This window comes from Oryza sativa, chromosome 11 (genome assembly GCF_034140825.1).
Source record: "Oryza sativa Japonica Group chromosome 11, ASM3414082v1".
NCBI lineage: Eukaryota > Viridiplantae > Streptophyta > Magnoliopsida > Poales > Poaceae > Oryza > Oryza sativa.
In genome coordinates this window covers 76,870-96,736 of record NC_089045.1, presented here as the reverse complement: position 1 = coordinate 96,736, position 19,867 = coordinate 76,870, and the positions used below count along the sequence as shown (strand labels likewise).

The 19,867-nt window shown below is 47.0% G+C and overlaps 2 protein-coding genes across 13 annotated transcripts; both read right to left on the bottom strand.

Moving 5' to 3' along the window:
- Positions 1-2,006: 2,006 nt before the first annotated feature.
- LOC136353953 (uncharacterized) lies at positions 2,007-10,695 on the bottom strand. Its single transcript, XM_066305378.1, has 2 exons — positions 8,540-10,695; positions 2,007-2,517 (listed from the first exon to the last, which is right to left on the bottom strand). Exons 1-2 carry the CDS (start codon positions 8,699-8,701, stop codon positions 2,176-2,178), a joined length of 504 nt encoding a protein of 167 aa, XP_066161475.1. The 5' UTR covers positions 8,702-10,695; the 3' UTR covers positions 2,007-2,175.
- Positions 10,696-10,833: 138 nt separating this feature from the next.
- LOC4349529 (uncharacterized) lies at positions 10,834-19,867 on the bottom strand. 12 transcript variants are annotated; one of them, XM_026021109.2, is made up of 8 exons: positions 19,421-19,867; positions 19,121-19,185; positions 17,339-17,922; positions 17,078-17,235; positions 15,663-16,966; positions 15,229-15,323; positions 11,361-11,504; positions 10,834-11,268 (listed from the first exon to the last, which is right to left on the bottom strand). In XM_026021109.2, exons 3-8 carry the CDS (start codon positions 17,876-17,878, stop codon positions 10,987-10,989), a joined length of 2,523 nt encoding a protein of 840 aa, XP_025876894.1. In that variant the 5' UTR covers positions 17,879-17,922; positions 19,121-19,185; positions 19,421-19,867; the 3' UTR covers positions 10,834-10,986. The 12 variants fall into 12 exon arrangements, 9 of the variants coding, with proteins under 9 accessions (XP_025876894.1, XP_025876893.1, XP_066161470.1 ...); XM_026021108.2 differs by having other exon boundaries at positions 17,339-17,919; XM_066305373.1 differs by having other exon boundaries at positions 19,121-19,180.

Here is a 19,867-nt window from a genome sequence, read left to right as displayed (position 1 = left end):
TGGCCGAGAGGGGCGGCAACCGGCTAGCAACGCGGGGGAAGAGAGAGAGAGAGAGGGCGGCGGATTCGAAATTCAAATCCGTGCCGATTTGCGGGCGCGGCGCACGGGCGGAGTGGAGGAGGTGGGTGGCGGTCACGGGCGACGCGGGGGAGGGGAGCGTAGTGGGCGCGGGGGAGGCGACGACATGGGGAGAAGGCGGCCATGGCGGTTTTGGCTTGGGAGGCCAGAGGTAGGGGAAGAGCTGACGGGTGGGACCGCCGGTCCCACTTGTCAGCGAGGGGAGGAAGGAGGAGGAGGGAGGCAAAATAGACTTTGCGCGGGGAGGCAAAAGGGCCGGGCCGAGGGAGAGGGATAGGCCGGCCTGAGGGAGAGAGAGGGGGTGCGCAGCTGCGGGAGGTGAAGGGGGATTGGGCCAAAAGCGGCCCAAAAAGGAGGAAGGGGAAGTTTTAATTTGTTTTACAATTTAATTTAATTGATTAAATGGTGTTTGTATTATTATAATTACTTCTTGAGCTCTGAAAATTCACGGGAAATTTCAGAGAGTTTATTAGGGCACAGAGAATATTACAAAATATTCCCGGATAAGATTTTTAAAGGAATTTTTAATTTCCTCTATAATTTCACTTGATTAAATTGCTTTAACTTTTATTTAATTTCTACAAAATGTATTATTTAATGATTTTTAATTCTGAATGAAAATTGGGGCGTTACAGCTAGGACGCGCATGAGCACCAATGCGGCACAACCATTATTGCCCAAGCCTAGATGGATTAGGGTTCCCTACCAGGGTGGACCAGTGGGGGTTGGAGGGGCAGCCAGAGGAACAGGGAAGGGGGGAGGCTGTGTTTAGAGAGATGGTTGTGAAAGTGTCTTACTGGGAACTGAGTGATGGTGAGATGGCAGTGGCACTGCTAGCTGTGGTCAGGAAAAGGCAATGGGCAGGGTCAACACAGCGGGAAACGGGCGTCAACCAACAGTGGCGCATGCAATGGGGTACATGGGGTACATCACGTGTAGAGGATAGGAGGAGGGTTTTGTTGTGGAAGAGGATAAGGTGGAGGAGTGTACATGTGAGTTTTGGCTTACTCACGTCCACTCACATATTTGGAGGCCCCATTGGGAAGTTACCTGGTTGAGTGCGCTAGCCAAGCTGAATGCGTGCAAATTGTAGGGCCATGACCTAATCGGCTGATCCTATGGTGTACGCTAGATTGTACCTAGCAGACAAATGATAAGGATTTATACTAGTTCGGGACCTTCTTGTTATTTATTACGAACGTTACCAGCGTTGTCTCTTCTTCAAACATGTTTGTTCGACTCTAACAACAGCAAGATGCACCGACACTACTTCCTCTATGCCGCTCTATGCACTGCGACCGTCTCTGAGGCTTTCTTTGCTAGTCCCCTTCGACACTAGTGCAATACTCAAGTTGGTCGACAACCTCGCGCGCACGGTATTGGCAGCACCATTGTGTGCATCTTCCCGAGTTGTCCCTAGGCTTGGCAAACCTGGTGTGATACCTTGTTCTCCAGTGTCACCATCTTTGTCTTCAGCACATCATTTTACACCTTGGTCCTTGGAGCCATCCTGCGCACGCACGACCACTCTACGATGCCCCTTGTGCGTCCTGTGGCTCGGCTACCTCGTCATCAGCACCACCGACTTCAGCTACATTTCGACCGCAGCTACTCTATGCATGGCTTCATCGACCATGGCTACGTTTTACCCTTCACTTTAGCTACATCGATTACAACACAAAAGGCTATCATCTGTGTTGAGCACTCTCCTGGGATTTTTCTCTAATATAAGCGTCTGTGTTGCTCACGCTTGTATTGTGGGGGATGTTAGAGTATATGGTAGTAAAAGATATCTTATGATAGAATTGATTTGAATAGACCCGTTTCCTTATATACCTCCTCTACCCTGAGGTTTAATATAACGTGTCTAATATTTATATATTCTTCTCACCCGACACTATTCAACACGTTGGACTAACAAAATAGTATAACAAGACAAAAATAAGGGAACGAATGAATGCTTTGCTTGTTTCTTCAAAATGTTCCTTTGCTGCTTGATCTACAGATCAATTTTGCAAGTCGGGTGCCGATCTAGATCATTGAGGAATTTATAACAACGAACCAAAATCAATCGATGCGATTTAGCTAGCTAATTAGCTAGACGGGCGGCCATGAGCAGTGCAGGTAGGCGCAGAGGTCCATGGAGGAGACGCCAACGTAGGCAGCAACCTGCTCCATCTCGTTGGCGTCGCACAGGTGGAGATTCATGCCCGCGCCGCCACACATCTCATCCCTGGCCAATGACGCCTGCATTTCTGGCCACCACTCCGGCACACTTCTTGTTGGGATGATTGCAGCAGCAGCACCACCATCGCTGAGATTGACAAGCGACGGCGGCAGCTCATGTGCAGGTGCATTATTATCGTTGCCGCCGGAGCTGGAGACGAAGCGGCCCTTCACCCTCGCCCTCTCGTCCGCAAGCCTCTTCCGGCAAGCGTACTGATCAATGAATACCAAATATTAATGCACGTACACATGATCAGCTTTGCAATGTTACAATTAAGAATACTTAATGCAGTACTAATTACGGAATTCCTAAATCATGTTATAATAAAAATTGGGACCAAAATCTTGCACATTTCTAACCTTCTGATATGCTTCACATTTCGTGCCAGGCCTCCTCCTCTTAGGCATAGGCGGGGCCTGGTCAAGCAACGAACTTCAACGACTAACACTAACCCAACGAGTTAGGGTTTAGGTTTCTAGATGAGGTTAGGGGTGGAGGAAGGGCAAAGAGGGATAAAAATCTGATCCGGTCTTAGAGGGATGACCGTAGGAGGTACCAAGTGGCAACTCGTTGACAAGGCGGCGATGGCACCGCTGAAGCCCTAGAATCGGTGGCGGGCGGTGGGCCAATAATGTTGCTAGTGAGGACAAAGTGGAGCAAGTCATTAGAAGACGGGGACGGTGGTGGTGTTTCATATAGCGGGAAGCCACCGAAAACGGGAAAGATGACGAGATGGGGACACCTTACCGCCAGCAGCTTGAGAAAAAGAAGAGGCGGGGAGGAGGGGAGGTTCAACCGGCGCCATCGAGGTGAGTGGAGGAGATGGGGGAGGATTGGAGGAGGAATGGCAATGGCGGCGGCAGTGGGAGTGAGGAGGAAGGAAGAAGGGTTAGGGTTTAAGGTGTTGGCACGAATCTTAAAGCAATCTAAAGGTCCACAATTATCTGAGATATATATTAGGAGGTTTTTCTATCAAATAATATACACTAGGTAGTGGTGTCAGCAAAAACCCCTCGCTTAGCTCTCGATCAGTGGCTAACCTACAATCTCTGAATATTTTTCAGACGTGAACAGTAACTGAAGAACTGAAACGAAGAACAGAGTTTTTTTTTTTTGGTGTTGCGTAACCACCTGCAGCTTTTCTGATTTCTCTTCAATTTTATTCCCTCATCTTGTGAGGTTGTTACATGCATAACAAACACTGATTTCACCGGATCCAAACGACTGAACGCGCCATCCCACGCTCCAGATCCAGTTCCATCGCTACTAACAGAAAAACGGGAAAAGCTCAGCTGCCCAAGACTGAAACTTCCTGGGACAGCCGTTACAATGCATGCAGCATCCTATGCCTAAGAATTCAAACTTACTAACTGAAAGCAAACAAATTATTGCAAATGCACAAGATTATCTTCAGGCTAACAATTCACCCCCTAATCTTGATGCATTCATACTTCAACCATTCCCAACTTCCTTCTCAGTTCTAGAAAACGATTTTTGCCGAGAGGTTTTGTCAGCACATCTGCAATCTGCTCCTCAGTTCTGATGTAATCCACTTCAATCCGTTTCTGATCTACACATTCCCGAATGAAGTGAAACCTTGTGTCAATGTGCTTGCTACGATCAAGAAGCACAGGATTTTTACAAAGATTGATAGCAGATTTATTGTCAACCTTCAGAATTACACACTGAGGATCACAAGCTCGCAGCTCGCCAATTAGCCGTGCTAGCCACACACCCTGACAGGCTCTAGTTGTGGCTGCCACATACTCTGCTTCACATGAAGACAGGGCTACAATTTTTTGCTTCTGTGACTGCCAGCTGAGTAAACTTTCACCCAATTTGAACAGCACACCCGATGTACTCTTCCTATCATTGATATCCCCAGCCATATCACTATCACTATAGCCAATAAGCTGAGGAATTTCTTGTTTCTTCCTGCTAAACTGAATTCCAAAATTCTGTGTACCAGCCACATACTGCAGTACATGCTTCATCGCAGCCCAGTGTTTAGAAGTGGGATTCTCCATAAAACGGCTGACGTATCCAACTGAATAGCACAAATCTGGTCTGGTATTTACCAAGTAGCGAAGACTCCCAATCAAGCTTCTGAATTCTGTTGCATCTACACACTCCCCAGGTTCTCCCTTGCTAAGCTTGAGTCTAGGTTCCATAGGAACTTGACAAGGATTACAACCTTCCATTCCAGCCTTCTCAAGGATTCTCCTTGCATAACCAGCTTGAGTCATCATGATCCCATCATCACCTTGTTTCACTTCCATGCCAAGATAGTAGGATAGCAACCCGAGATCACTCATGCTGAATAATGTCTTCATCTGCTCCTTGAACCTGATTATTTCACTCAAGCTTGGCCCAGAAATGATAAGATCATCCACATATACACCCACTACCAGTCTTGAATCACCATGCCCTCTAGTGTATACTGCATTCTCAGTTGCACTCTTGACAAAATTCAGACCTGCAAGACTAGAATCTAACTTGGCATACCAAGCTCGGGGTGCCTGCCTTAGACCATAGAGAGCTTTCTTCGGTTTCAGCACCTTTCCTTCCTCACCCTCAACAACAAACCCAAGTGGCTGCTGCACATAAACATCCTCTTCCAAATCACCATTCAGAAACGCTGATTTGACATCCATGTGGTGAACCTGCCACCCCTCCTGAGCAGCCATTGCAATAAGCAGTCTCACTGTCTCCATTCTAGCCACCGGAGCAAACACTTCAACAAAATCTACTCCTTGTTGTTGTACATATCCTTTTGCCACCAATCTTGCTTTATACTTCAGAATTTCGCCCTTAGCATCACGCTTGACTTTAAACACCCATTTCAGACCAATGGCTTTGTGGCTTGGTGGCAGATCACTCAGTGACCACGTATGATTTCCTTCAATGGATTTCATCTCTTCGATCATCGCTTTTCTCCAGCAACCCTTCTTCTCAGCCTCCAGAAAGCTCGCTGGTTCCTCAACAGCCATCATCAGTTCATCACTGTAGTCAAAATCGAGGATGGGCGTCGTAGTGGCGAGCGTGTTTGCCACCGTCTTGTATCGTCTGGGCGCCTCATCAGTGCCCTCGCTTGCATTGCTTGGAGGAGAGCAGAATTCAATTCCAGTAGGCAGACTTACTGCTGTTTCTTGGGTATCCAGTGCATTTTCAGATGTCACCGTCGCCACCGAATTGGGCGAGATCGACGATGGATCCTCGGTAGCTTGAGATGTCGCCGCATCTGAACTGTGGTTCACATCAACCGGCGTTGTGTAGTTTTCAACCGAGAACTCCACATAAGCGTCTGCATCCCCTTCATGCTCCTCGCAGCCGCTCCAGCTCCAGAACGTCGTCTCGTCAAACACGACGTCTCGCGACACGCACACGCGCCGCGCCACCGGATCGTACATCCTGTAGGCCTTCGACCCCTGCTCATAACCAATGAAGACCATCCTTGTGCCACGGTCGTCGAGCTTCCTCAAGTTTGGCTTGGCCGTCTTAACATAGCCCACACACCCAAACACACGCAGGTGTTCGACAGTAGGTCGGCGACCATGCCACGCTTCATACGGCGTCACCCCATCAAGACTTTTAGTCAATGATCGATTGAGTACGTACACCGCCGCCACCACTGCCTCTCCCCAGAAGTGAGCTGGCATTCCGGCAGCCTTCATTATGGAACGCGCCGTGGCCACCACAGTTTGATTCCGGCGCTCCACGACACCGTTCTGCTATGGCGAGTAAGGCGTCGTGAGCTGGCGCTTCACACCATGATCGGCGCAATACTCCATGAACTCCACGGAGGTGAATTCACCCCCGCGATCAGTACGCAGCGCCATCAGCTTATGACCGGTCTCCGTCTCCACACCGGCCTGAAACTGTTTGATCGCTGTCGCTGCCTCGTGCTTGGAAGTGAGGAGCCGAATCCACATGTGACGACTCATGTCATCAACCAGCAGGAGAAAATATTTCCGACCGCCCGGCGTCGCCGGCAAGATCGGACCACAGAGGTCGCCATGCACTAGTTCGAGCACCGTCTGCGCTCTGAACTTCGACTCCGCCGGGAATGGCGCGCGACGCTGCTTGCCTGCAAGGCACCCGTCGCATAGCTCGTCCGCATGATCAATCCGTGGGAGCCCACGAACCATGTCACCGTGCGCCATCCTCCTAAGTGCCTGGAAGTTCAGGTGTCCGAGACGTGCGTGCCAGCGCCACGCCGCCTCGCCACCACTTGTTGCCATACAAATCGGACTAGCCATGTTCAGCTTAAGTACGTATAGATAGCTGGAATCCCGATTTACCTTGGCCAGGAGCAAACCATCCGGGTCGTGCAGCGTGAAGACGCCGTGCCTTATGTGTGAGTCGTAGCCGCGCTCGTCGAGCCGGCCGACACTCACAATGTTCTTGCGCGGTTTAGGGATGTAGTACACCCCCTCCAGCGAACGATGATCTCCATTCTTACACCTGAACACCACTGTCCCGCGTCCCCGGATTTCAATTACTGAGCCATTTCCAAACCTCACCGTGCCGACGACGCCGGTGTCGAGTTCGGCGAACGCCGTGCGCGCCCCGGTAATGTGGTTTGTGGCTCCCGTGTCCAGGAACCAGTCACCGGCCTTGTCTTCCTCACCGACATCATCATGGTCAAGATTGACCTTCTTCTCAGTGAGGTGTACCTCTTGCACGCTAGGTGTTCGGTCTAGTGTCGCTTCCCCGGCGAGCGACACCCCCATGACATGCGCCATGAGCAGAGTTGGCTCTTCTTCTCCCTGCACCAAGTTTGCCTCTGCACGACGTTGGCGCCGCGGCTTGCGACATTGCCGTGAATAGTGACCAAATTCATCACAATTGAAACATTTCACCTTTGAAATATCCCGGCTACCGCTTCCGCCAGTGGCCGCCACCTTGCCCTTGGACGTCCGGCAGCTTTCGTCTTTCGGTTTTGCCCACCAGTCCCGCCGCGGCCCTTGCCACCACTGCCAGAGCCCTCCTGCTCCCGCTGCTTCACGCGTGCCTCCCACTGCTCTTCGGTGAGGTACAGCTTGCCGCCGCCGCTCACCTCCTCGTCGTCGCTGTACGAATCGATCATGGACAACCGCCCGACGAGCTCCTCCAAGGCCATGGTCTTGATATCGAGGAGTTGCTCGAGTGAGATTGCCACCGGCTTGTACTTCTTAGGGACAACACGCAGCAACTTCTAGTTAACATGTTCGTCCTCCATGACTCCGCCCATGTCACGGATGTCCGCGACGACGGCAGTGAGCCGCATCGCAAACTCCTCCGGCCTCTCTCCCTCCTTAAACCGCATCGATTCAAATTGTCGGCGAAACCCTTGCTCCTTGGCCTCACGCACGCGGTCGACACCGACCCGCATGGTCTTGATGGCATCCCACGCCGCCTTCGCCGTGTCGTGCTTCGCCAGCCCGCGCAACATCTCGCGCGGAACGGCCTGGAGTATGGCAGAGAGAGCCGCGTGATCCTCGCGGTTCTCCGCGTAGCCGGGGTCAATGGCCGTCCACAGCCCTTGTGCCTGAAGACTCACTCGCATCAGCAGTGCCCAGTCGGGGTAGTTCGTCCTCGTCAGCATCGGCAGCCTCGCAGTCGCGCCGCCATCTCTGGACAGCGGCACCAGCGGCATCGTCGCGCCGTTTGCGCTGCCGCTCCCCTGCTCGCCGCCGCTTCCGCCACTTCCACCACGCCTCGGTGGCGGAGTGTAGCGCCCATCCGACGACATCAAAAGCGGAACCGGAACCTCGCTCTAATACCAATTGTCAGCAAAAACCCCTCGCTTAGCTCTCGATCAGTGGCTAACCTACAATCTCTGAATATTTTTCAGACGTGAACAGTAACTGAAGAACTGAAACGAAGAACAGAGTTTTTTTTTTTTTTTTGGTGCTGCGTAACCACCTGCAGCTTTTCTGATTTCTCTTCAATTTTATTCCCTCATCTTGTGAGGTTGTTACATGCATAACAAACACCGATTTCACCGGATCCAAATGACTGAACGCGCCATCCCACGCTCCAGATCCAGTTCCATCGCTACTAACAGAAAAACGGGAAAAGCTCAGCTGCCCAAGACTGAAACTTCCTGGGACAGCCGTTACAATGCATGCAGCATCCTATGCCTAAGAATTCAAACTTACTAACTGAAAGCAAACAAATTATTGCAAATGCACAAGATTATCTTCAGGCTAACAAGTGGAACTGCTCAACCAGTAGTAATGAAATACTTACGGTTATCCTCTTGCCGAAGTTGCGGTGGCTGCGCTTGCTCCGGTACCTTTCGATGCGCTCCCGCCGCTCCTCCGCGCTGTACCTCCCCTGCAGCTGCAGGAAATGGAATGGCGGCGAGCTGATGATGCCATGCCAAGACGAAGACCGGCTCGAATGGTGCATGCTGCTGTTCTCTCTCGATTGATCGATCGATCTCTTTGCTTCAATTCATTACTTGTGTGTCTACTGTTGGCTTTTGGCAAGCTTTTATAGACATATATAAAATGGAAAATGCTAAAACCAGCTGCTTAGTACGTTTCTCGTGAATAATCATGCATGTAGCTGGCTAGTTCAATTGTCACCGAGGTAATAAGTTTAAATCTTGTTTGTTTTTTAGCCACGTACACGTTGCCGAGCTCGAATTCGATAGTCTGTTGCCAGCCCACCATGCATATACTCCTATAAGTATATATGATGAGAGAGAGAGACTAGCTGGCTCCATTTGGCATTACAGGTGTAAGCAGCTAATTAACAGTTGTGCTTGCTAAAACGTACCACATGTTCCATTCTTGTGCAGTTACTGTACAGCTAGTTGTACACACGTCACTGCAAGTAATTACCCCAAACTTCACTGCATATTTGTTGTATTAATTTGAGTTTGTAACGACTCGATCATGCCATAAGATCAACAAGAGCTCCAGGGATGAAAGAGCATGCATGAAATGTAGCATCTCATATATATGTTTGGGAATTGGCTAGTGGGTGTTGGGTGTTGATAAAAAAATTATGAAACTTATTCTTGTTGGAGCATCCGCTATATGTTAGGCTCTTTGGTTTAGTAGGAATGATATTATTCTTGATAAATCACCATCAAAATCTATAGCTCTTTGGTTTAGTAGGAATGATATTATTCTTGATAAATCACCATCAAAATCTTATTTGCAAGTACTTTTCAGGATAACGTATTGGCTCTGGTGTTGGGCTCAAATACAAAGGTGTAAATAAGATATCAAGCTAATTAATGATGCATGTCATAAAATTGAGTCAACGATTATGCAGCTCTTCCCTAACTTTGGGTGGAGGTTCGCAGATAGAATTCAGCAGTTATGGGATCTCTATTTTGTGTTGGTGTCTGTTGGTTTGTGTTTGCTTAATGTTTTGTTACTTTGGTTCTAAACTCACTGTGTGAGTTTGCTTTTGTGTGAATAGCAATTTTTTTACAAACGGACCTCTTAAGTGACAGCCAGCGAAAATCAATTTTCATTGACAACTGCTGAAGAGGTACCAGCGAAAAACATCACCCCACTAAAAAAATTGAAGACATTTAAAACCACCACCTACTGCCACCTAGCTACCTCCTCTCCAGACCCACCCACCGCCTCCTCCTCTCCAGCCACCACCGCTTCCCTCTTCTCCTCCCTCCCGCCCCACCGGTGGCGGCGGGGGTTGTAGTGGCGGTGATGGGGGTCAGCGGTGGGGAGGATAGCGGCTCGGCTGAGCCCGATGAGAAGGGTAACGACTTGATAGGGGAGGAGCTGCGACGACTTCTCCATGGCAGCGTTCGAAGGCGGAGCTGGCAGTGGTGACTCCATTCGATGGCGGATCCACCGCCGCCTAGTCCCAGCTCCCTCTCCCCACTCCTCCCTCCTCCCCTTTCCCCACCGCCACCACCCCCTCTCCCTCTCTCAGATCCGATACGCGGGGAGCGGTGGAGGCTGCGACGGGGCTCGATAGTGGTGGTGACGACCACCACACCGCGAGCCATCTCCTCCTTGAATGACGCTATCAGCCACCGCCTCCATGATGAGCTCTAGGCACGCTGTTGAGGAGAGAGCGGAAGAGATACGAGGGAGAGAGAGCCACGGAGGGAGAAGGGTTGAGGGATCAATTGGATCTGAGCTTATATGTTGAGAGAGCGGAAGAGAGATGAGGAAGAGGAAGTAGCACGCTACTTGGTGACTTACATGGAGGTGATGTCAGTGTTGGACCTCCTTTTAGTGATGTCGACTGTTTTTGCAGGCAGCCCTGTTAGGTGACCGTCTATGAAAATTCGATTTTCGCGGGTTGTCACCTAAGAGAAGCACCTGCATAAACTAATTTTCACACGCGATCCTTCTTAGATATATTTTTTTTTTTGCATATTATGCGTTAGACCACAGGAGCTTCTCATTATCTTTACAAGTGAAATTTTAATGACCCACTTGTTAAATAAAACATGGTGTTTGCGAAAATCGTTTTTTAAGTGAAAATATACTGACATGTGGAGGGTCATTAATATCAATTTATATGGGTTCATTAATTTTCAATACCAGATAGGCTTAAACCACCTCTATATTGACTGAGGGTGTAAATTGAACCGTTTTGCGAGTCAGGGGTAAAATATCTATGGAGTAGATAGCAGAGTAAATTGAACCGTTTTAAGAGGTAGGAGTAGGTAGCAGAGTAGCAGTGATGATTGAATGGATCGATCAGTGGCCGCGGGGTGAGTAGAGATCGATGGAGGAGACGCCGAGGTAGGCGGCTAGCAGGTCATCGTCGGCGGTGTCGCAGAGATGGAGGCCAGCCGCCTCCTGCTCCTGCCTGGCCAGCGCCTCCTGCACTGCCGGCCACCACTCCGGCACATTATTATTCGTCGCCGGCGACACCTCGACTTGAGCTGCAGCAGCAGCAGCAGCGTCGTCGGAGGAGTTACGGGCGAAGCGGCCCTTCACCCTCGGCCGGCTGTCCGCGAGCGTCTTCCGGCAAGCGTACTGCAATTAATTAAAGCAACCATGCACATTAATTAGCTAAGTAATGAGAGAGAAGGATCTGTGTTAATTGATGATTAAAATGAAAGAGTTACGGTGATCTTCTTGTCGAAATTGCGTTGATTGCGCTTGCTCCGGTACTTGTCAATGCGCTCCCGCCGCTCCTCCTCCACCAGGCCTCCTCCGGTGCTCAACACCCGGCGGAGCGACGACGACGAAGATGATGATGAGCTCCAGCCCTGATGATGATACATTGTGGTAGTTAGTCCAGGTACGTACGTGAAGGTAGATACATTGATCAGGCCATTTATATATGGCCGCCTTGGCCTCCACTTCCACTGCCACTATAGCTTCTCTTCAATTTGATCTGATCTCTTCAAAGGAGTCAACTCTTAATTTTGGTTAAGCCCTGATTTGACATGAGCTGCTCCACTTTGTGATAGGGTATGATTTGATGATCGTGCATGTATATAGCATATCCCTGTATTTCCTTGCAATGTTGAGAAGGAAGCTGGCATGTCAAAGGTATGCAGGCTAGTAAGGTACTAGTACAAGCATCAAAACGACTGATAGCCACCACTGCCACTAGCATACTCCTACATGACAGACAGAATGGAAGCTCGCTGTTGCGCACAACACATACATCAGCCCAACAGCAACTAATCAATACAAGTTTTCTCGTAAAGAGAATCTATCTCATCAATCGATTAGTATAAAAAGTGCCACAATCAACAAGCTACCCGGCAATCTCAACACCAACACTACGGCCAAGGCAGCCAGTACAGACCATTCAAGGAGACATGGACAAGTTGGGTATATCTCCTACCTCTTCCACTCACATCCTTCAACCATGCATATTCCCTGCTGTACACCAGGGGATATGCCATTGTTCAACACTGGCACTATTGCTCAAATTGCTATTCACCACAAATTAACATCAGGCCCTACCACTTTGCTGCAAGAATCCAAACTCACTATTCTGGGGTTGGATATGCCAATTTGGCTGATTCCAAGGTTTTGTCATCCCTGATCATTAACGATAGGATGCTCGGATACAGTCATAAAGGCAAGGATATGCAAAATTGGATAAATGAAAATAAAGATGCGCAGGAAGCTCACTGAATGCTGATCATGATTAGATACAAGTATAAAAGACGGTCCTCGATAAGATTCTCCCTCCAAAGTCCGCAGCAATCCTATGGTAAGCTTTTTCAAAAGTGACATCTCCCAAGATTTTGGTGAGGAACAATCATGTCCCCTTTGAACATTGCAGCCTACAAGATAGAGATCCACAGGAATCTGTGTTGTTTTTCAACCATCTATTGGACAGAAGTTTGCTGCTCTAGATCCAGGACGCAGTTTTCAATTGGCAATTTGTTGGTGAGGTAACTGGAAGTGTCCTAAATCCACCACAGGTCTGCCTTCTGCTATGGCACAGCTTCTGATTAATCCCTACAGTAGCCCACTTAAGAATCGCGTGTTGAGTTGTTGACTTATCCTGACAACTGAGCTCGACCAACCTCAAGTAGGCCTAGCCAACCCGACAGGATAAAGTCAAAGGGCACCACGGAGTAACCTTGCATATAGATTCATTTTCCTTTCATGTGCAGCAAAATTCTTAAATTGTAAGTTCTTACAGTTGCTATGATTTCCTTTTGGATGTAACCTGCATTGGTTTCAATTAAGAGCACCATCACTATCAGATGAATTAAGCATTGATAATTAGGTGCACAGAAAAAGAAATTACAAGAATCAGTAGATGGGAATTATGAAATTCAAAAGGCGAGAGGGAAAGAGGAAAGGTGGGGGTAAAGATAGTGAAAACAAGTGGGACTATTATGATAGTGTGCAGTTTTTGTAGATATTACTTTTTCTTCTTGTAGGTCAACTCTAAGAATAGTCGCACCACTATAGCATGAGTGGAAAGCAATAATTGTTATGTTGATATGTATAAAGAATTTACAGAATTGAGTAACAGACTAGACAGAAATGCAATTGTACCAAGAATTGGCATTAAGAGACAAAAAGTCAGCAATTTCACTAATTTACTCCTACAGGTATCTTAAGGTACAACACTATTCGTATGTAGTGTGAAGTTAGGAACACCCAATGAGTCAATTCAAATGTCATGATCTTAGGCAAATGAGACCCGACATTGATGAAGGCTGGTAAGACCTCAGTCTAGTGGCATGAATGATATAATTATTTGTTCAGTCTCCACATCTTCATTTGGGTGCATCTGTGGGGGTGAGGCCTTCTATTGCTTTCATGGTCTCTAAAACCTTTTCCATATCAAATCTGAAAGATTGAAACTGCATACTGAATTCATGCTTCTATTTCTTTCGGCATTAAATCAAAAAAAAAAAACCTTGATCAAGGGGGAAGGACGACCCCCTTGACTTAGCTTTTAAGAAGGGGTCCCATCAAAACCTAGCCAGGCAGGAACCTCACCAGCACATGCTCTTGCTAGCCTGGGACCCTCTGCAACTGTAGCACAGGGAGGTGAGCACAAATGTGGCTCCCAGGATGCAATCCCTAGGCGGGTGGCACTTCTACTGGGTGCTCTACCAGCTACACGTTCACCCGCTTCGGCCTTAAATAAAAATTATCTTTATTCTAAACAAGCCACACCAGGTCTACACTGTCTTGAAAACTGCATCCATAAAAATTAGCAGAAGGGAGGGAAAAAGTAGTGAGATCACGAGATTCATATTATGATCCAGATGCCATATTTTCAGCATCATCAGAGCTTTTTTTTCTAAGATTTCGCGTACTAGAATCCAATTTTGTAGGTAACAATAGGGCAGTACCACGTCCATAATCAATACGTGATAAAATATGATTTGTCAGTCCCTGGAACAAAGAACACAGCACATAGTTGTGGTCTCTTGACATGATGAGCAAGGACCAGGTTGCATCGGTCTTGTCGGCTGTGGCTAGGAAATCATGGGAGGGACAGTATAAGGAACAGGGAGACATAATTGTCTGATTAACCTTGTACTTAAGATTAAGCAAACACCACCCTTTGAACACTAAATAAAGGATGACTTAACTGGAACTTTAATGCTACTAATCTGATATGGTCCGGTTAAACTTTTGGTTAAATAAAGGATGCATTCCTCTTGGGCAGGGCTGTCAAATGAGCGTTCAGACTTCACAAGCATTGCGAGCTTGACTCAGACTCAGTGGAGCTGAGCTTGAGCCCAAAACAGGCTCAAGCACTCATTGAGCTAAGCATGCAGTTCGCTCAATAAGTCTTCAATCACATGTTTATACCATAACACTAATATATACTACCTCTGTCCCAAAATATAAGGGATTTTACCCAAGTAATTATATGGGAAAAATCCCTTATTTTTGGACGGAGGTAGTACTGTTTTATAGCCTTGTGATATGCTCATGCATGTGTGTTTAAAGTTGAACTATCCTTACAGAGCTGAACTCAAGCCTATGTATGCTGGAGTACCTAAAACTTTATAGTTATCAAGTCTCATCTAGTCCACCTCGGGCTTATGTAAGCTCAAACCTCAACTTAGGCTTGTTCAACTCTAGATTGGCTCAAGCCTGCAGAGAGCTAGAGCTAAGGTTACCTAGTCTTAGCCAAACCTGACTTTCGAGAGGCCTACCTAAGCAGACTGGCTATGGTTGTAGAACAGCTCCCACGTGACATCATGGCACATTAAACTTATAACTACATGAGTTTGTAATTATCTAAATAAAGAGTATCCTGTCACACAGTTCAAGCAACAATATCTCTATCAATACAATATAAAAAGAAGTCAAGTACCAACTCTTGTTTTTCATTATTCATATCACACTGATAACAGACAAGGAATTCGTGTTTAGCGGTATCCTCAAAAAACCATACCTGATACAGGATTCAGCGTGCACATATGTTAGCAATATCCCTCATGACTCAACATAATCTATAATCTGGTATAAAAAAACGAACAGGCTTCTTACCTTGGATGCTTTCTTCTTAAAGGACACAGACTTGAGGAAGCCCAAGAAAGGAACATAAATCGGATGTTGCGACCTTAATTTTTTGGTTCGCTTTTCTGCAAAACCAACAAAACTTCAGATATGCTTAAAAGATATGCATAAATCTCAATTTTCTTTGATTGTCTTCATACTAAAATCAATGCTCAATACTTCTAATATAAACTAATACATGTTAAGCTAAGTTCAAACACAATGAAACAATAGATCCCTTAAATTGATCTTCCTCAAAACCTAGTGAATCATTTCACTGTTGACTTGATACTAGCTGCAAGCATGAAAGGACATGACAGAGAACAAAATAGCCTTCATAATTAGAAAAATCTCAAGAATAGTCACCAGTAAACACAAAAGGTTACAAATTCAAACTGTTTAACAATGCCTACTTCATATCTTACCTGATCTAGTTAGGGATATCTCCACCTCACCACTAGCATAAGAATAGTTTAGTAGTTGTTCATGTATTTTAGCAACATCTCCCTCCAGAGAGTTTGAGTTTTGCTTTGCCAACTCATCAGTTTTACTGGTTGTATCAATGGATCCTTTATCATAAAGAAAAGCAGTCAAGGCAGTCTCTGGACCACAGGGAGTATGTTCCACTAAAATAGTTGCTCCTCTGTCAACTGGCTCTACTTCATCGCTTATAACTTGCGGTGGCATCATAACATCCTTGCATGAATTACAGTGCAATTGAGCTGCAAGATCTGGTGGCGCCTCATCATCTTTCCCACATGGAGGCAACTCTAGCGGTTCTGCAAAATCTTTGTGAGTCTCAGAAAAAACTGAGATGTCACTGTAAGAGTAGAGGTCCTTATTCTTAGAGTAAATACTGGAACCAGAAAGAATGTCATGATCCTGTGATATCCTATCAACCCTCTCACAGGAGGTCAACCCAGAGTCACATTCTGTACAAGCTTTAGCATAATCTGGGAAGCCAGTAGACTGGTGAGGGCACTTATTCACGACACTCGTGTCAGAAAGTTCCATACTACATGGAATAGCATAACACACCAAGCTATCATCAGAAGATAAGGGAGCGGTAAAATCTGCAATGAGGTTCATTTTACTTGACTCTGTACCATCTAGTTCCATAGCATCATGCAGAGATTCAACATGTTTCTCAATGCCTTTCAGATCAAAGGAAGAGACAGCAGCAGTCTGCACATCATGAGCCATAACAGTTTCATTGTTTCCAGGATTATCCAAATTGGTAGCAACACTATGCTGCTCACAAGATGCTGGCAAGGTAGACAATACACAAGTCATAAGACTTTCACCTCTGCTAACTTGCACAGGCCCTTCTTGAGTTTCAACTGGGAATATGATTTCGTTGCCATGGCTTAACTGCTCTTGCTGCTCGACAAAGAGGGACTCATCACCATCATAAGGTACATGACTTGATGCTTCGGTGAGAGCATTTATGGGTAAATACAGTAGTTCATCTTTATTGGCAGAAGGTTCTGGATTTATATCAAGAGATTGCGGTTCTCCTTTGTAAGATAGCAATTCATATTTGTCGGAAGAAGGTTCTGGATTAACGTCCAAAGATAGCAGATCTACTTCATGAGGCATAGGATCCCAACCAATCCAGTCAGCAAGCTTGAAGTTTGCTGAATTCAACTGCTTATTTGGTAACAGCCTGTCGATTCTAATGGTTTTCTTGTAGAAGTGCTTTTTCCTCAGAGCCTTGGAAATCAGTGACCTGAGAATGAACAAATGGCTTAGAATACATGGCACAGCATCATGATTCAGACTAAACTGCCTAGCTTTCTAAAATAAGCTCCGGATATCATATAAGAGATGTGCAAGTGACCTGCAGTTGACGGATAGAGCAGCTTTGGCTCGTTGGGTAGAAAGGCCAAGCAAATAAGAAGATAAATTTATGGCATCATAGGGTCCTCTAATTTCAGAAGCAGTGTGAGCAGCACTTGAGATGATGAGATTCTTTCCTTTAGTCCACTCCACCAAGAGCTGAAAAAAGATGAAAAGGCTTTGGTTACTAAGGAACTAAGTATTAGTGTTACGATATAGAGAGATATATGAAGATAATAAGGAAGAGCAAGAGATGGCCAACCTTGGCTTCGGCTACGGCCTGTCTCCTTGAAGCAGCATCGGCGATGAGGGGAGAATAGGCGATCTCCAAGTGCAGGCCCCTCTGCAGCGCAAGCTTGAGCATGGGGAGCTTGAGGCGAAAGGGCAGCTTGTGGGAGAAGTCGATGGAGACGATATCAAGGTGGTCAAATGTGGCATGACAGAGGTGGTCGAAGGCGGCTTGCGTGAGCGGCCGCGCAGCGACGATGTCATAGGTGCGAAGGAGGCGGGCGGCGGAGGGGGCTAGGGCAGAGGCGCAGGCGGCGGCGGAGTCGAGGGAGAGGGTGATGCGCGTGTACTGTAGGAAGGGATGTCGGCGGTGGTGGAGGGAGGCAGAGGGCGGCAGCAGGAGAGAGGAGGCAATGGGTGCATGGGAGTCAGCGAGGAGGCCACGGTGAGGGTGATCGAGTGCGACGGCGGAGTAGCCGAGGTCAAGGGCACGGGCGATTATGCTAGTGTTGGTGGTGGTAGATTTGGAGTCGTCGGGGAGGATGCTGAGGTCGAAGAAGCCGGCAAGTGCCATGGCAGACAGTGGTGTAGCTAGGAATTTTTCCTTGGGAAGTCCTACTTCAAAATTGCAGGTTAATACAACATACCAAAATTTTATAAAAAAGTTCAAAGTTAGTGATAGGGCGATACAAAATTAGAAATATAACAATATAACAATAGTGTTATAACAACAATAGTCGGCTAACTTAATAAGCAAGTTAAAATATGCAAATATTACAGATGTTTTCTCCCATCCTTGGAGAGGTATATACCTCCTCGTATTTGAGATATACCTATCCATAAAAGGAGTTACCAAAATTAATCTTACATGTTGGAATAGGATTGGAAACTTATCTTTATAGAAATTTGTGACATTTTCCTACATTTTTTATAGGTATAGATATTTGTGCTAATTAAGAAGAGGTATATACCTCCGGACTAACACTATGAGGTATATATACCTTTATATACCCCACAACAACTAGAATAGTCTCGTCGGTGCTAATCATAAACTTAGTTTTCTAACCAGTTAAACAGGTTTAATTTTTACCTCTCAAATTATGAGGTATATACCTCTCCAAGGATGGAAGAAAACATCAGTACTACAATATAGATAGTTCAAATACATAAGATCTTACAAATAAATAGAAAACTACAATGTCATTGCTTCAGTATACGCTTACGTATTGTTAGCCATGATGTCACAAACTTTGGAGAAGAAGTCACAAATCACAGTTCATAGTTCTAATTCACCAATTGGCACTACCATCTTCACAGTTCATAGCAAGTCAGCAGAACATTCACTGATTCACTTGTTCAAAAATCAAAGTTGATAGAAATATAGATTCATTTGATTTCATAGTTCTAATTCACCCATTAGCAGTTAGCACTTCACCTCACATAGCCGGAAGGGGCGGCACATTCACTAATTCACTTGTTCAGGAATCATAGTGGATAGAAATATAGATCCATTTGATGTCATAGTTGTAATTCACCAATTAGCACTTGACCTCACATGAGCATAGGTCGGCAGGGGCAGGGGCAGGGAGCAGTGGCGGGCCCAGCTTTTTTAACTTGTGTATTCGAAATGGGAAGAGGAAAAAAAATTTGTTCATACACCTAAAAGCCTAAAAATTAGCTTGTATAGTATAACACACTAATAATTATAATATATAGTGTATATAACATAAAATTGGTAAACATATCAAAATGCCAACATCTCAAACATATGGAATACAAAAATGATAGGAATTGATAAATTGGGAAGAAATCTTACAATTTAGAGATTAACTTTTCGACGCTTGATATTTTGAAAATAAGCGATGATGTCCTTGTCCTTGGCTTGCAAAAAGAATTCCCTTTCAATGAATGTAACTAGACAATCATTCAAATATTTTTGCCCCATCTAGACCAGTAGACCACTACTCAATTACTCAAATACTCAACTAGGCAACTACAATTCTACAAACTAAGCAAGCAAGCAACTATACTAAATCACTGAATTGTACTAGTTCCCAATCCATTTCACCAAACAACAGTCAATAGGAAGCTGGGGAATAGGGGAAGGAGGACGAACCGGACTACCGGAGCTCCTCGCGGTCGTCGACGGTGAAGGAGGCCAGGAGCCCAGGAGGGGCTCGGCTGCAGGCTGCTCGCCTCCTCCTGCCGCCGATGCGACCGCGCACCCCGCAGCCGGCAGCCGCCGCACACGCCAACGCCGGCAGCCGGCCGTGCGGTGCCGCCCGAGGCCCCGAGCCGCCGACGCGCCGCTGGCCGCCGCTCAGCCGCTGCCTGCCGGCCTGTCCCGCGGCTCGCCGCGACGCCGCTGACGCGGACGCCGGGACGCGCCACCTCCCTGCTGGCTGCTGCAGCCGCCAAGCTGCGCCCGCGCCCCCGCCCAGTCGCCGGCTTGCCGCCGCCCGCCGCCGCACACGCCGGTCGCCGCGAATCGGCCGCCCTCCGCCAGTCCGCCGCCGCTCCAACGCCCTCACTGCACAGTCTAGGGTTTGGGGAATGGGGATGT

What these genes read in the sequence shown, in the direction of transcription:
- LOC136353953 (XM_066305378.1), bottom strand. Translation starts at nt 8,701, where the DNA reads ATGCACCATTCGAGCCGGTCTTCGTCTTGGCATGGCATCATCAGCTCG. An exon ending in ACTTCGGCAAGAGGATAACC is followed by an intron (nt 2,518 to 8,539) that starts GTAAGTATTTCA and finishes TTCATTGATCAG; the next exon opens with TACGCTTGCCGGAAGAGGCT.
- LOC4349529 (XM_026021109.2), bottom strand. Translation starts at nt 17,878, where the DNA reads ATGGCACTTGCCGGCTTCTTCGACCTCAGCATCCTCCCCGACGACTCC. An exon ending in GCTCTATCCGTCAACTGCAG is followed by an intron (nt 16,967 to 17,077) that starts GTCACTTGCACA and finishes GTTCATTCTCAG; the next exon opens with GTCACTGATTTCCAAGGCTC. An exon ending in GATATCCCTAACTAGATCAG is followed by an intron (nt 15,324 to 15,662) that starts GTAAGATATGAA and finishes TTGGTTTTGCAG; the next exon opens with AAAAGCGAACCAAAAAATTA.